The sequence below is a fragment of the Tiliqua scincoides genome, chromosome 7 (genome assembly GCF_035046505.1).
Source record: "Tiliqua scincoides isolate rTilSci1 chromosome 7, rTilSci1.hap2, whole genome shotgun sequence".
Lineage (NCBI taxonomy): Eukaryota > Metazoa > Chordata > Lepidosauria > Squamata > Scincidae > Tiliqua > Tiliqua scincoides.
In genome coordinates, this window is record NC_089827.1 from 48,398,526 (window position 1) to 48,412,986 (window position 14,461).

General features: G+C 42.0%; 1 protein-coding gene across 1 annotated transcript in view; it reads right to left on the reverse strand.

The window, feature by feature from the left end:
- Positions 1–14,461, reverse strand: part of KIAA1549 (KIAA1549 ortholog) — a 121,695-nt gene that overhangs the window by 38,894 nt on the left and 68,340 nt on the right. Inside the window, exons 2-6 of the mRNA XM_066633492.1 lie at positions 10,443–13,160; positions 9,358–9,446; positions 5,993–6,170; positions 4,907–5,037; positions 3,692–3,875 (exon numbers count right to left, since the gene is read on the reverse strand). Coding sequence (XP_066489589.1) covers positions 3,692–3,875; positions 4,907–5,037; positions 5,993–6,170; positions 9,358–9,446; positions 10,443–13,160 — 3,300 coding nt within the window. The remainder of the gene's footprint in view (positions 1–3,691; positions 3,876–4,906; positions 5,038–5,992; positions 6,171–9,357; positions 9,447–10,442; positions 13,161–14,461) is intronic.

Below are 14,461 nucleotides of genomic sequence, written 5' to 3' on the forward strand. Positions count from 1 at the left end.
AAGCTTATTATATTATCTGCAGAGTAGCCAAGTCTCCTGCCTAGATATACATGGGGGCTTCCTTAAGTGTGCCATCTTCCAGAATGTGGAATCTCAAGACTACAGAAGAACATATTCTCTCTCAAATGAAATGAGAACAATTATTTGGCTTTTAATTTTAATTATTTGGTTGAATTAATTGTAAATGTCTATGGTTAAATAAAGTTCTTCTCTTTCCAATACGAAGATTTAAAACTTGCTATTCTCTCTGTTTCTCAAAGTAAAGCCAAGCACATACAAATATGAGTTGTAGGGGGTGCTCCTTTGTAGCTGATGCTTAACAGCTGGCTTGCCAACACCTAGAAAAAGATGGTCAACTTTTATACTCTTTTATACTCTCTTATATTCTCCTGGCAGTGGTAATATTCAGAGTCTGTGTGATTGACATATTTGATGTCAGGAACTCTCCTCCTCATCTATTAAGACCGGCAAAAAAGAAACTCCAGTGAACTGTCCTCTGGAGAGGATCTTGAATTTCTAGCCCACCTGAACCTGAAGTCTTATGGTAGATAACTACCAGAGTATTAATTAAATTAAATAGCATTTTTAGTGATCTGCCTAAATTTATTAACCGATTATATTAAATTACCACCTAAACCTCAATAAAGGCACCCTTTTGAGATTGAAAACTTACAAAATCATAAGGTAAACGCAGCGTTACTCAGGTCTGCATAACACAAACAAGAGACCAGTCATGTACTGTGATCTGTTCTCTGCTGCTTTGCTATTCCCCCCCCCGCCCCCGCCCCATATGCATATACAATTGCTGAAATCTCGGGCAGGAAGTTAGAAAATTTATATAACAGCTACATTTTATTTATTTCAATAATAGTTTCAAATAAATCCAGGGTGATGTGGTTCTTGCCTATCCAGAAATGAAAAACAGCCACTGTATTTAAATTTATGCAAATTTAGAGTATATTATTGTGCAGCAGTAAGGCTGAGGTAACGAGAATGATAAAATATTGACACCAACACTTCTTTAAAACCGAGCCAGATGGCTCCTTTTTCGGAGCACAGTCATCGGTTACTCTGTGAAAACTCTGCATCCACTACTAGATGGATCTGTTACAGAAAAATGACTTCTCCAAACCATCTTATGCGTATATAATGTGTTCTTGTTTAGCACTATTACGCACCATTTTATCTATAGCATCATAAATATTTGCTACACAACACATAAAACATTAGCTTTCTGACAGGAGCAGTCAGGAGCAGGAGTAGGACACTGTTAAAAAGTGCTAAACCTTTAAATTAATTATCCTTAACTACACCTGCATTGCCAACCATGCAAGACACATGAAATCAGAAAATATTGACATCTAGAAAGGTTTTTTTCCTCTGAGAAAATGCAACCAAAAATGCTTTCCCCCCCTCAAACAATTCAGTGTATACTGCCACTGAACATAATCATAATCTTTAAAAGCTTCAAAACATGTTCGCATCACCACTCAAAAGTAACTGATGAAATTGGCAAAACTTTAATGTAACTGCCATGTCTAATAGAAGTGCTATAAACAAACAGAAATAGCTACTTCTTGCTTGCATGTGTTGATGGACACATAAATACTCTCCAAGTTTCATTATATGTATTTCATACAATGGTATTACCAGCATACAGCCCAATCCTGACATGCGGGGCTGCAGTGGCGCTGAAAATGGCTGCTGCTGCATCCTGCATATTCAGCAGGTAGCACCGAATGTCCCTCAGGAGAAAGGGATTTTTGTCCCTCCCCTGGGTAAGGTGAGTAGCACGACAATGGGCTACTTGATTCTATGGTGACCCAAGGGTCAGAACAGAATTAAGAGCCTCCATGTTGGGCAGGTGGCCTGACATGGTAGCTCAGGATCTGGTGGAGCTTCCTGTCTCTCTCCCGCTCTGCCCCCTCCCCCTGGAATGCCTCCTCCCCACCCTCTCTCTGCCCTCCCCCCATGCCCCCACCTACCTCTCTACTGCCCGACAGTCAGTGCGACTGCCAAGTGGCAGAACACCAGTGCCCCACTGGCGCTAGCCGAGTGCTGGGCTAGCACCGACGTTCCACTGGTGCTGAGGGCCATATATGTGCCTTACAGTGCTCACTGCATAAGGCTGGGTCCTTTGTTGTTTAACAGGGGTTGTTAAATGGGAATAGGGTCTCTGATAACTGGCCAGTTGATTAGTGGCTCCCACCGGTTATGATAACTGGAAATTTAAAATCCAAAATTCAAGACCACCTGACTATTTGTCATCTTCACCTGCTTGAGTATTTCCCACTAGCATGCAGATGGGCATATTAAAAATTTGCCTTATCAAGCACAGTAATTGTCACATATATTGAGAGTGTTTTAGACACATAGCTTTACCACACTTACCTATGCTAGTCCAGGCTAGACTACTGTACTGTGTTGCAGTAGTATAGCTAAAGGAGTGCAGAGGGTAGCAACTGCACTGGGCAACAAGCTTTAGGGGGGCAACAAGCTGAACTTGACACTGATAGCCAAAATTGTGAAAACCTTTGTATGTACAAATAATACCATCATGTGATATAACATTGGAAAGGTAATTTAATGCAGATTGCAGTGAAACAAACTGCACTGGAATATCTGTATTCTATCAAAAGTTATGGCCAATTAACCAGAAAATGAAAACACAACTACCTTATGGAAGAAAAAGTGGATTTCTTTAACTCAAAACTGATCTATGAGCCAATGAGATGTTATTATGATGCAGCAGGGAACCAATAAGGTGTTAATATGAGTCAGCTCTCATTTCCATGAATCATAATACAGTTACCCCTGCTAATTGAGTAAAGAGGCACTTTTTCAAGTAGTGCTCCTCTTATATTTAGCAGGGGGAGAATAACTGTCCTTTTCACCCCAGCACGGTGTCTCTAATCAACAAGGGGGAACACTTTTTATTTACTTAATTACTAATTACTTTTATTTATTAACTTCAGTTGGTTCAGAATACAACAGCCAAGGATGTTCTGGGACTTGTCAAGTGCGGTGTACTTCAACTTTGTTAAAAGATGTCAACTGGCTTCAAGTTAGTTTCTAGGCACAACTCAAAGTGTTCGTTTTGACTAAGTTCCAAATAACATGAGACCAGAAGAACTACCTTCTCTCATATGACCCTGCGTATTCTTAGAGAACATGTTCTGAGGTTTTGCTCTGGACGCTTTCACTTTTGGAAGGTAGGCGGATGGTGACCAGGTTAGGATAGTCTCTGTAATGGCATCCCATTTGTGTAATATCCCCAGAGATATTTGTATGGTACTGATTTATGCGTCTTGTAGGCACATAGTTAAAACATATTTATTCTCCAGAGCAGGGCCTCCAAACTCCAGTCGGTTTACCACCGGAATAGGAAGTTCGGGTGTGGTGCAAAGTTTTACTGTTCTAGTGCACAGCAAATAGTTTTCGCACCATGTGATCTCAGAGCTTCACACTGGGGAGCTACCTTTGATCGCTCTGTGCCCTGACTTCCTGGGGCTCCCCAGCACACAGCTCTGCAATCACACAGCACGAAAACTGTTTGCTGCACACTGGAATGGTAAGGCTTTGCCACTGCCATGCCTGGATTTATTATTCTTTTAACACAAATGTGGAATAGAATTACATTAAATACGCATAGACTCAGGAACAATAATCTTTGCTTTAAAAGAATACTCACGCTCTGCAATCTGCTGCACAGGAAAGCCCAGATAGAAACTGAATTCAACCACAGACAGATTCCTTAGTAGTTCGCTAACTTCAGACCCATTCAAAAATCCATGTTTTTCTTGAACACCAAAAACAATTCGTACAGGACCTTGCCGAAATACTGCTCTAGACCTACCCAGGGTTATGTTCAGTATCTGAAAAGACCATCGCAGAAAAGCAAACCACATTAGCATTGATCTTTCTTTCCTGACTCACAATTCTAAAACTACCAATGTCAGTGGAGACAACAATTTAATAGAACTCTCCCAGCACAAAATTATGCATGTCTACATAAAAGTAAGCTCCATTTATTTCAATGGGACTTACTCCCAGGTAAGTGTGTACAGGATTACAGCCTTCAACTGGTCCAGTAAGGTGCATTTATAACAGAATTCCAATAACCTTTTACAATTATGTAACACAATTTCCAACTCCTGTGTACTAATTTTTCCAGGATCTGTATACAGAATTCTCTTCTTATCTAGGCACTGACCCATGAAATTATAAAGTAAATGAATCCTTATTACATGGCTAAATAAAGTCTCATGAATGAGATAACAGTCTGAGGATAGGGTAGTGGCTAAATCCAATAAGGGCACAATCCTAATCAACTTTCCAGCACTGACGTAAGGGCAATACAACTCCAAGGTAACGGATCAAACATTGCCTTACCTTGAGGAGGTCTCCATGTCTGCCCCCAACTGCAGGATGCAACATATCCCACTGGCACAGCTATGCCAGTGCTGGAAAGTTGGTTAGGATTGCGCCCTAAATTGTAAATCAGGAAGTTTGAGTTCTGCTTCTGCAATGAACTCACTGGATGTTGACAGGCAAGCCATTACCTCTCAGCCTCAACAACCCTCCACCTGCAAACAGGGATGATAACACTGGCCTACCTTGCACAGAATTATCAATTGCTTCGAAAGTTAGAGGAGGCACAGGAACAGGGCTTTTGCAGGGTTAACCCCAGTTTTGTGGACATTCCTGCTGAGGAAGATGACTGCTTGATTTAGAAGGCATTTAGGAGTCACGCTTCTTTTTAGGAGAGCCTTGCATCTTCATTATAGTTCTGCTTTAAAATAATGACCTACATTATCTGGCTTCTAACTGATTTTTAATATGTGGGATGCATGCACTGTATTGAGTATCTATTTATTACTTATTGTAATAAATACATTCATCTCACCTGCACAGTGAAGTTAGAAATTTCCAGGCGATGCTTCCTCACCTCTCCAAAAGCCACTGTCAGCCCTTTTTCAATCCGCTGGCTGAAGTTACAGAACCCAGTGTCAACACTTTGAGGCACAAACTGAAGCACTAGAAGAAGGTTAAATGTTTGTGTTACTAGATGGTAGGGCTTGAAAACATGCCAGGGAACCTTCACTCCCAGAATCCAGCATCTCCCAGGCACAACATCACCTACTCAGCATTCCTCTAGAATTGCAGGGCAATTCTGACTCCTACACACATATGAACAGTGGCCCACAATGACTTAGACCAACTTTTCAAATCAATTATCACACCCGGTCCAAAATGTGGAATATTTTGGATTGGTTTCCAGTCGTAAAGTAGTCTCTGTCAGTACAATGCTAGTTACAATGCCAGCAGAGGGAGATAGGATTGGGGCAAAAATCTACTCTCAAATTATTTGTGTATTACTACACAAAAAATTTATTAGTTTACAACTATAGCCTCTAGCAACAATTAAATTAAATATCACTTAAAAATGAAATTTGAAGGAGTCAATGCATTAAAATACCATATCCTCAATAAATACCTAAATAAATATGATATTTTGTATGAAACAAAATTGCCAGTTAAGTGTCACAGGTGCCACAATGTTTAAGGCTACTGCTTATATAGTCCACCATCCATCATTTCGCCTTATACTGTCTTTTTTAGTAATTTTCACTGACAGTTTACATAGTATATTCAGGCATGCATATTTATTAACCCATTTCTTCCCAGTCCACAGGTTGACAGCCCACAGGAACATTTGATCCCTGTTGTGTATATGCAACGCTGGGCAGAAATGGCTTAATCACAAAAAAAACTCAAACTCAAATAATAGGACAGCTATAAACTTTGTTGAAAGTCAATATATAAATTTTTAAAATAAATGACTAACTAAAAATAGGGGTTTTTTTTGTTGTTGTTGTTGTTTTTAAAGAAGAGACCATGTTCCACAATACATTTTGGATCAACCATGTGGAATTATTATCTTCCTCCTGCATTGAACCAGAAGTGCCAGGGTGCTGCAGTTTTATCTTACCCGTCTTCACATGGAACTTGTGATCTGGAGCAGGGAAAGAAGATTGTAGTGATGAAATAAGAGGTAACGGACCACGCAGAAGGTTGCTGTTCACAAGAGCATTTACAACAGCTATTGCTGTATATACAAAAGGACCAGAAGTCACCAGAAATGAGAATTTAGGAGAAAGTTTATATACCTATTGAAAAGAAAGAAAAAATTGGAGAGTTGTTTTTCACACACACCCACACACACACACAAGTGGCAGTGTTTACTGCAGTACAAAATACTTTTAAAGCAAGACTGGAAAGTTTGTTTACCACTGAGAGGTTATACAGAAGAGGCAATGTCTAACTTGTAAATCCAAAATATACACTGTTCCAATGCTGTGATAAACCCTTCTCTCAACTAAGAGCCAGATCCTACCAGGCTTTTCCAGTCCCACCCCTGGCACTAGGCATCATAAAACTGCCATAAGGCACTGTGACACAGGCCAGCTGAGCTCACAGCACCAGCCGAGAGGTCAGTGACAGTTGGTGCTGGGCCTCAGCGCCAAAAGAATGTGAGCCAGGAGTACTGGGTAGTAAGTATACCCACCGGGCATCGAGGAGGCTTTTCAGGGAAGGTGGAGAGAGGACAGGCCGGAGGGTGGATCAGGGGCAGAGATGATGGGAGAGGCTGCCACCAAATCCTATGCTCCTTTCCAAGCTGAGCTGCCCAACACGGGCCTCCTCAGTTCTGCACCTGCTAAATAGAGGGCACCTCTCTGAGGAGATTCACTGGCGCCAGCGGAGCTCTACCCAGGGTAAGGGAACAAATGCTCCCTTCTTCCAAGGAGACTACAGTGGCTGCTCTGATCGCACCGAATACAGCTGAGACCATTTGGGCGCCGCTAGACCTCACAGAACCAGAGCACCATAGGATTAGGCTGTAAGCTAACCATGAGCTCCAGTAATACTAGCTCCAAATGTTTAAAGAATAGAATCAGGACAGAACCAAAACTGTGATAGCACTTTAACTCATGAGATTAACACATATTACATTTGAAGATTTTTATTTTGCCATCTTTTTCTGAGCCTTTAGGATACAATTTGTTTTCTGAAACCATGAGTCTAGTATCTTCTTAAATGCTGAAAGTCAACACAACAATTTTCAAGTAAAAATATCTCTACTGGACTTAACATAAATCATATGAGTCCAATGAATTTAGCGCTCCTAGCATGAAGTACAAGCTGGCTTAATTGCCCTGAACTGTCACAACCACAACCACAGTTTTATATATCCCTTAGGTCATTGTTTCTCAAACTTCTCAAACGCTCCGAACTCCCTGGAAACGGGGTTGGGATCCAGCATAAGTGCTGGATTTCAGCCCTGCAGTTCACTCCCCACGCCCCCGGGCTGCCTCCACGCTAGATTCAGCTTCCCTGTGCTGGCGCAGCTTACTCCCAAGGAGACGCAAATGTGCTTTACAGCATATTTGCAACCCTCCTGGGCCAGTGCAAGGGACTTGCACCGTCCCAAATGAAGAGCAGGATTGCGCACTTAATGTTTTATTCCTTTCACTCTGAAGGGAGTTAGGCCAGCGCATAGACATGCGCCAGCCTCCCCGCGCCACAGCAGGCCCCAGAGGATGGGTGAGTTGCACTGGCCGAGCTCAGCTGGCCAGGGGTCTGGGGAGACATAGGGAGGGTGAGGAGGAGGCAGGAGGGAGGCGTTCTGGGGCAGGGGGAGGGCAGGCATTCCCGGGGGTGGACGGACATTCCCAGGGGCAGGTGGGTGGGTATGGAGCAGGAGGCGGGGCCAGGACCCGGTGGTTATGCTAGTTCCTGTCCCCCATTCCCAGGTGGCATGTTCCTGACCCCGTTCCTTAGGTGGCACAGATTCGAGTAGACCCACTGCAGCCGCTGAAGCGCGACACAGGGAAAGGGGAAGTGATTCCCCTTGCCTCAAGTTGCACTGCTTTTGGCTTCAAACTTGCACTGAATGCAATGCAAGCACGCCAGCCTGCCTGTTTCCAGTGCAAGTTAGGATTGGGCAGCCCGTTGTTTTAATGTTTTGTTACTGTTTTTAATTACTTTATGGTAATACTCTTTCAAAAATGCATATGCAAGTCAATTCTAAGTGTTTTCAGATTCAGTATTAAGAGCTCTATAAAGCTAAAAGTCTTGCACCTCCTTTCACCCCAGAACCTGACCCCAGTAAAAGGTATCACTGTATGCATTTTGTTCTGCTATCTGCATTCTCACTGAGCCATTAATGCTAAACTGCAAGCACATATTTCAATTTTCCAAAGTGTTGCCCTTACTAGTACTACCCAATGCACACTGCATCATAAAAAATGAAACATCTGTCAGTTGTAATGCAAGATGTGCAGAAAAAAAACACTATTTACCTTTAGCTGTACTGCACATAAACCGCTTTATGTGCAGAGCTTAACACTAAAGTCAAGTTTGTTTGCAGAGAGAAGTTTCACACCAGGGAATGCATTTCCAAGATATCTGACAACAATTAATTAGGGCAGGTTATTATGCTGCTCAGCAGTTTCAAAACATAGGAAGCTTGGCTGTATTCCATTCCGATGCAGGCATCTCTTTCTGGAGGGAGGTGAGAACACTCCAGCTATAACATTCTGCAATTAAGGCAGAAAGCCGCCCTCTGCCTAAGATGGAAAGCAGGCGTCTAATCGCAATCCAAGCATGAGTTATTGCACAGAAATGTTTTCTTTGCCTTATGAAAAGGGATTGACAGAGGATGAGCCCAAGCTTGGAAGGTTACTTCATAAAAGAAGTAGACCTGCACTTACCTCAAGCACTAATTTAACCCTGTCAAGAGCCTTCCGTGGTAAATTAAGGGGAAACAGATTAGACAAGGAAGAAGCCACAAAAAGGGGATAAAAAAATGTTTATTCAAGTCTCCTTACAAACATTAGTAATGCATTTGGTTATGCCGCAGCAGATACAGAAAATACTCTGTATCTGCAGTATAGATGTTGGGTTTCCATAAATCAGTTGATGCAATTACAGCTTGTCTTTGCAAAAGCAGAACTATAATTCAGTGGCTGCTGAGAGTTCTATCATGCAGTGCAGAAGTTACAAAAGTTCTTTCCTCCATTCTGCTAATAACAAAGTTGGTTCAGAGCGAGAACAAATTTAAGGACTTAGCCTGGGACTTCCTAGGCCAACAGATAAGGAGAGGGCCTACCAACACTACAGCAGTATGCTGCAAACCTCAGTATTTCACAGGTGCCACAGCAGCACAAATAAGTAGGGCCAAGAGGCCAGTTAAATGAAGTGTGTATTCAAACTACACCCTATGAAGAGACCCTGTGAAGCATCCAAATGATCAATACCAGCCATATAACACAATGTGCATTTGAAATCTCTTACCTCCAGTTCTACTACTCTCCTGAACTCAATCTGTAGGATTTCTTTGATAGATTCACTGATGTTCTCAAGTACAGCTCTCCGGGCCAGCACTGAAAATTTCAAGGAACAAATACACATTAAGTTAAATTATGCAAGCACAAGTCAGAGTACAGCAACTTAAATGGTGGGACTATGCAGGAGTGGAGAAAAAACCCTCCCCTGGATGTAGTAGTAGTAGATGCAGAACCACAGGGGAATGTAAATTCTTACTTTGTGTGAGTACAGAACACATGCATGTCTCATCAGACCAGAAGGGTGCATACCAGTAAAATTTTGTGACTGCCCTTTTAAAATATTCCAAAGAAAGTTCCGATCCTTTCCTCTTCTTTGGTTCCAAGTATTTCAAAGGAATATGAGCGGAATTTTACACAAATGCAAACAAATTGCAGGCATGACAAAAGGTGCCTCTATTTTGTATTCAAGTACATCATGTAAAGCAAGACTGGGCCCCTAAATTCAGGTCCACGTGAGATGTCATGGTGGGAATTGCATTTGGTAGTTTGGCTGTAGCTGCTCCCCCAACTGCAGAGGATAGGGGACACGCAGGGAGGTACTGATGATGAAATGGTGGGTGTTTCTAACTGAGTTAATGAGGGGCTGCTACAGAGTCTACAGAGCAGGGGTGTCAAACTCATACAGTAGTGGGCCAATTAGCATTCATGGTGCTTGCTGAAGGCCAGAAGTGACGTTAAGCAAGAAGCGATATCATTAATGGGATAACGACCATAAATAAGCACTTTGTAGGAACTCTTTAGTTACATGTGACCGAAAAGGAAATATACAAATCTTGATCTTTTCAAGACAAGGCAATGCTCAATTATCCGGGAGGGAGTGATGGAAGGAGGCCTCAGAAGGCAAGGAATGCTATGGGGAAGGGGCATACCAAGAAGGGTGAGAGAGGGAGACACTGCCAAGGCACTGTGAGATTCCAATTATCATGCAGACCATCCTTTTAGCTGTGCTCTTGTGTGTGTATTTTAATACGATGTTATGAACTTAAGAAACAACTTTTAACCATAAAAATAATAATAAAAAAGAAGTCTTACCAGCTGTCACTAAGTATTTATCAGGGACTGTGATATCACAAACATAGGGCTGCCTGGTTGTGGTAGCTGGAGAGGTTGCCACTGTAACAGGTGGAGTGGTGACCACTGCAGAAGTTGAAAATGATGTAGGAGAATTCGAAGTACTGCTGGTACTTGTAGAAAGGCCTGTTGTGCTACTAAGAAAGGTGGCAGTAGAGGTTGGGAAACTGCTGGTAAACTCGATTGTACTAGTCCTTGTTGGAATGCCAAATTCAGTTGACATATTTACAGGTGAAGGCATCTCTGATGGTACAGGTGATGACACCATGTCCACTGATTCTGTAGGGGAAACCACAACGCTGCTTACATTTGTAGCTTGTGGAGGAATGTATTGGGATGTTGTAAAAAAAGTTGCCGTAGAAGAAACTAAACTGTGATTAGCAGTAGCACCAGTATCCTCAACAGTAGCTGTAGTGGTAGGATAAAGGAATAAAGATGTCAAGGCAGGGGTTGTCTGCAAAGAGGGGAGCCATGAGGTCACGTGTGGTTCATCCACCAAGATATTGCTGGTGAAGACAGGCTCCAAGACCGAGGTGGGCAGCATCAGTGTAGAGACTACTGTATCAATGGCTAAGGGTGATGACTCAAAGCGGGACGTAGCTTCTGTGAAAGCTGAGGTAAAATAAAATTCAGACTCTAGTGATAAGATGGATGTCGGTTCCAGTAACATAGAGGAGTTCATATAGAAACTTGATGATGGCACTATCGTAGAACTATGCTTAACTGGAACAAAGGAGGCATTTGAATTAAAAAATGAAGTCAGCCACGAAGGAGGTGGGGAAGCCTCTATGCTTGTGACATCAATAGCTGGGAGCTCAACTGAACCCAAGCTAGAGGAACTATCAAAAATCACAGGAGATGGAAGGAATGTGAGAGAAACCTGAGGTAAAAATGTTGATAAATCACTTGGCGTTATCAAGAAAGATGTGGCTCTAGTGGATGATAAAAGCGGCAAGTCCTTTGGCTCAGAGGGAAAAGGCGTTAATAAAAGGCTGGATGGAATATCTGATCTATCTACAGAAGATTCTTCTGTGGGGAATCCCATAAGTGTTTTGTCATGCAAATACATAGTTTCTGATGGCATCAATTCAGGTGTTTCCAGCAAGCTTGTGCCCTTAATTGTCATGGATGGGGTGCTCACACTTTTTGGGAAGGCAGACTCAAGAGTAAGTGTAGTGACATCAGAAGGTAGTGCTTCAGCTATAATACCAGATGTTAATATAGCCACATCAGTCACAGGGTAAGCCAAACTGACATAAGTGCTTTCCAGTGGTGTTATCTCAGAAGATTGGCCATAGTAAGGAAAAACTGATGAAAATATTTTATTTTTAAGGCTAACGTCCACAGTACCTGACTTGAAGACTTCTGTAAACCTTGAGGAAAAGGAAACAATAGGTCTTGAAGGAAAACTAGTATCAAAAATTTCAGGAGGAGATTCCTGCACGTCGTACTGGTCACCAACGACCGACGTGGGTGGTGCACCACCTTTTACTTCAGAAGCCGTGATCGACAGTGTCTCCACATAATCACCTGAGCCCACATCATTTTCTGATGGCCCTAGTGAAAAAACTGGCTCTGAGGGAACTGAGCTGAAGTCACAGTATGAACATGAAGTATATGGTCTAGTGAAAGGCACTGGGCTCGTGAAGCCGCTGAAGAACGCAGCTGGAGTTGGTTTTTCTGAACTGCCAGGAAAAACTGATGCTGTTCTACTAGAGGATTCATGGGGAAGTTCATGTGTAAACAATTCATCATTAAAAATACTATCAGAGACAGTCAAAACTGCAGTGGGGGGAGAGGGGGAAAAAACAAATGGAAGACGTGTTAAAAATGTAGTAGTCTCTGTGTTAGTTAACAAAACAGGTGTTTCCTTAAAAACACTCAGAGCAGATGAACTCCTTGGGCTGAGAGTTCCTGTTATACTACTATTCACACTATAGTAGACTTCAGTATATCTGTCAGTACTTTGCGTTAAAATATCTGGTATAATTTGGGTATCCTCATGTAGTTGTCTCATAAACAGGGGTGACCCTTCCTCAGGAGTATCAGAAAGCAAAGACGCTGAAGGGTCTTCATGACGCAGAAAACTCTCCCCTTCTATTCTGGCTGTTGCAGTCACACTCTGAGAACCAATGGAATTTAAATACGTTGGGGACATGAGCAAGTTTCTGCTTGGAGTCAGGGTCACACCTGCCACGTCAAAAGGCTTTGAATGCGGGAGAGAATCATGGGGGACAGAGGCAGTCCTTTGCAACGTTGTTTGTGGAGTTTCCATGTAGTCAACCAGTGAGGAGATGCCAGGTAATGAAGAGGCTTTTGTTGGCTTCAGTGGGTAGGAACCTGAAAGATAGTCCTCTGTGAAAGACTTTAATGAAGGAGTTTGCTGTACATTTGGAAACAAACTAATAAATCTATCATCGCCTAAGACTGCCTCATTGCTTGTTACTGAAATATCCAACGCTGGTACATTTTGTCCAGATGAAACACTGCTTGTTCCTTCTTGGTCCAATGAGGTCACCTCAGAAGAAGAGGTAACTTGTGATGACAACCCTTCAGGAAACACACTATTTGCCTTGGGCTCCATTGTGCTTTTTATTAAGGCTGGGTGTGTCCTGCTGCCCACAGTCCTTTGACTCAGCAAAAGTGAGGAAATATTCTGTTGCTGCAAACGTAATTCATCTAAAAAACAGAATGGGAAAAATAAGTCAATCATATTGTTAAATAAAAGGGAGGATTGAAACACTGAAGAGTAAACACTCTAATGATGGTTCATTAGAATTAGCCACCATCCAGTGGCTGGTAAGTCAAGGACGCACAATTGTATAAGATGAATGCAAAAATCAACCACTGAATTAGCATTCTTCAGAGTTTCTGCTTTCAGGAACCTCTTTCTCCATCAACTTGCCTGTCAAGGAATTTCTATACATGCACAGGAGTTTACGGCAGGCATGTAGAAGTTTCTGGGGCATGTTCTAACATGCACAGCTTATTCATACAGAACAAAGGCCAGGTATTAGGGGCTATGTTAACTGAAAGAGTACCATGGGACACACCCAACCAACTCTCCATTATGGATACGTACTGCAGAGGAACACTTGTAGTCTGTATTTCAGGGAAGCCTGTCCACCACTAATGATCTCACTGGGGACCCCCAGATAAGCTTCTAAAGAATGCCAAAGTTCTTCTGTAGACAGTTTAAAAATCAACCCACTGACTTAGCAGATGCAACATTATGATATGACACTTTTGTCATAGCCTTAAAAAGATTCAAATATTCCTTTGAATCATTTGAAACAAACAGAGGATTTCTCAGCAGCCAGGTCAATGTGGAGAGGGTTCCCTGAAGGTAGAATATTTGAGAAAACAATCAACCTAAAGGCAAAATCAGAATTGGTAAAACTGTTACATGTAAAACAAGTTTTTTTGAACCTTTAATAAGCCTACTGGGAACACAATGAAGAAATTATTATTGCGTTCATGTAGACAGAAGACTGCTGGACCTATTGTTAATAAAAAATAAATTCCTTATACTATATCTTGAGGCTGTTCACAAAACAATTTTGTAACTTATTCTTTGCATTTAGATCTCCTTAACAGATTTTGCCACAGTCCAGATTCAAAAATAAGTCAACAATTATTCAAAGACCGAAGCACTGTAAAGGCTTGAGGATACAAGTGCAAGGACGCTTCATGTTAATGCAAAGTTTGCCTCAGAACACAGGAAATTCATGATAAGAGAGCCCATAGAGCTAGGAAAATAAAAGCAATGATGCTCTATAAGTCTGACTGTTGCAAACAATTGCCCATCACACTTCAAAGTTTAGTCTTTGCTGGGAGCATTTATGCTTTTTTGGCGTTCAGCTCTGCTGTGATGTCATCGTGCAAGAAGCTACATGTGAAGGGAGGAATAAGCACTGCTTCTGCTGGGTTGACAAAAATAAATTTTTGAAAATATATCCCACAAATACTTAAGCTATACA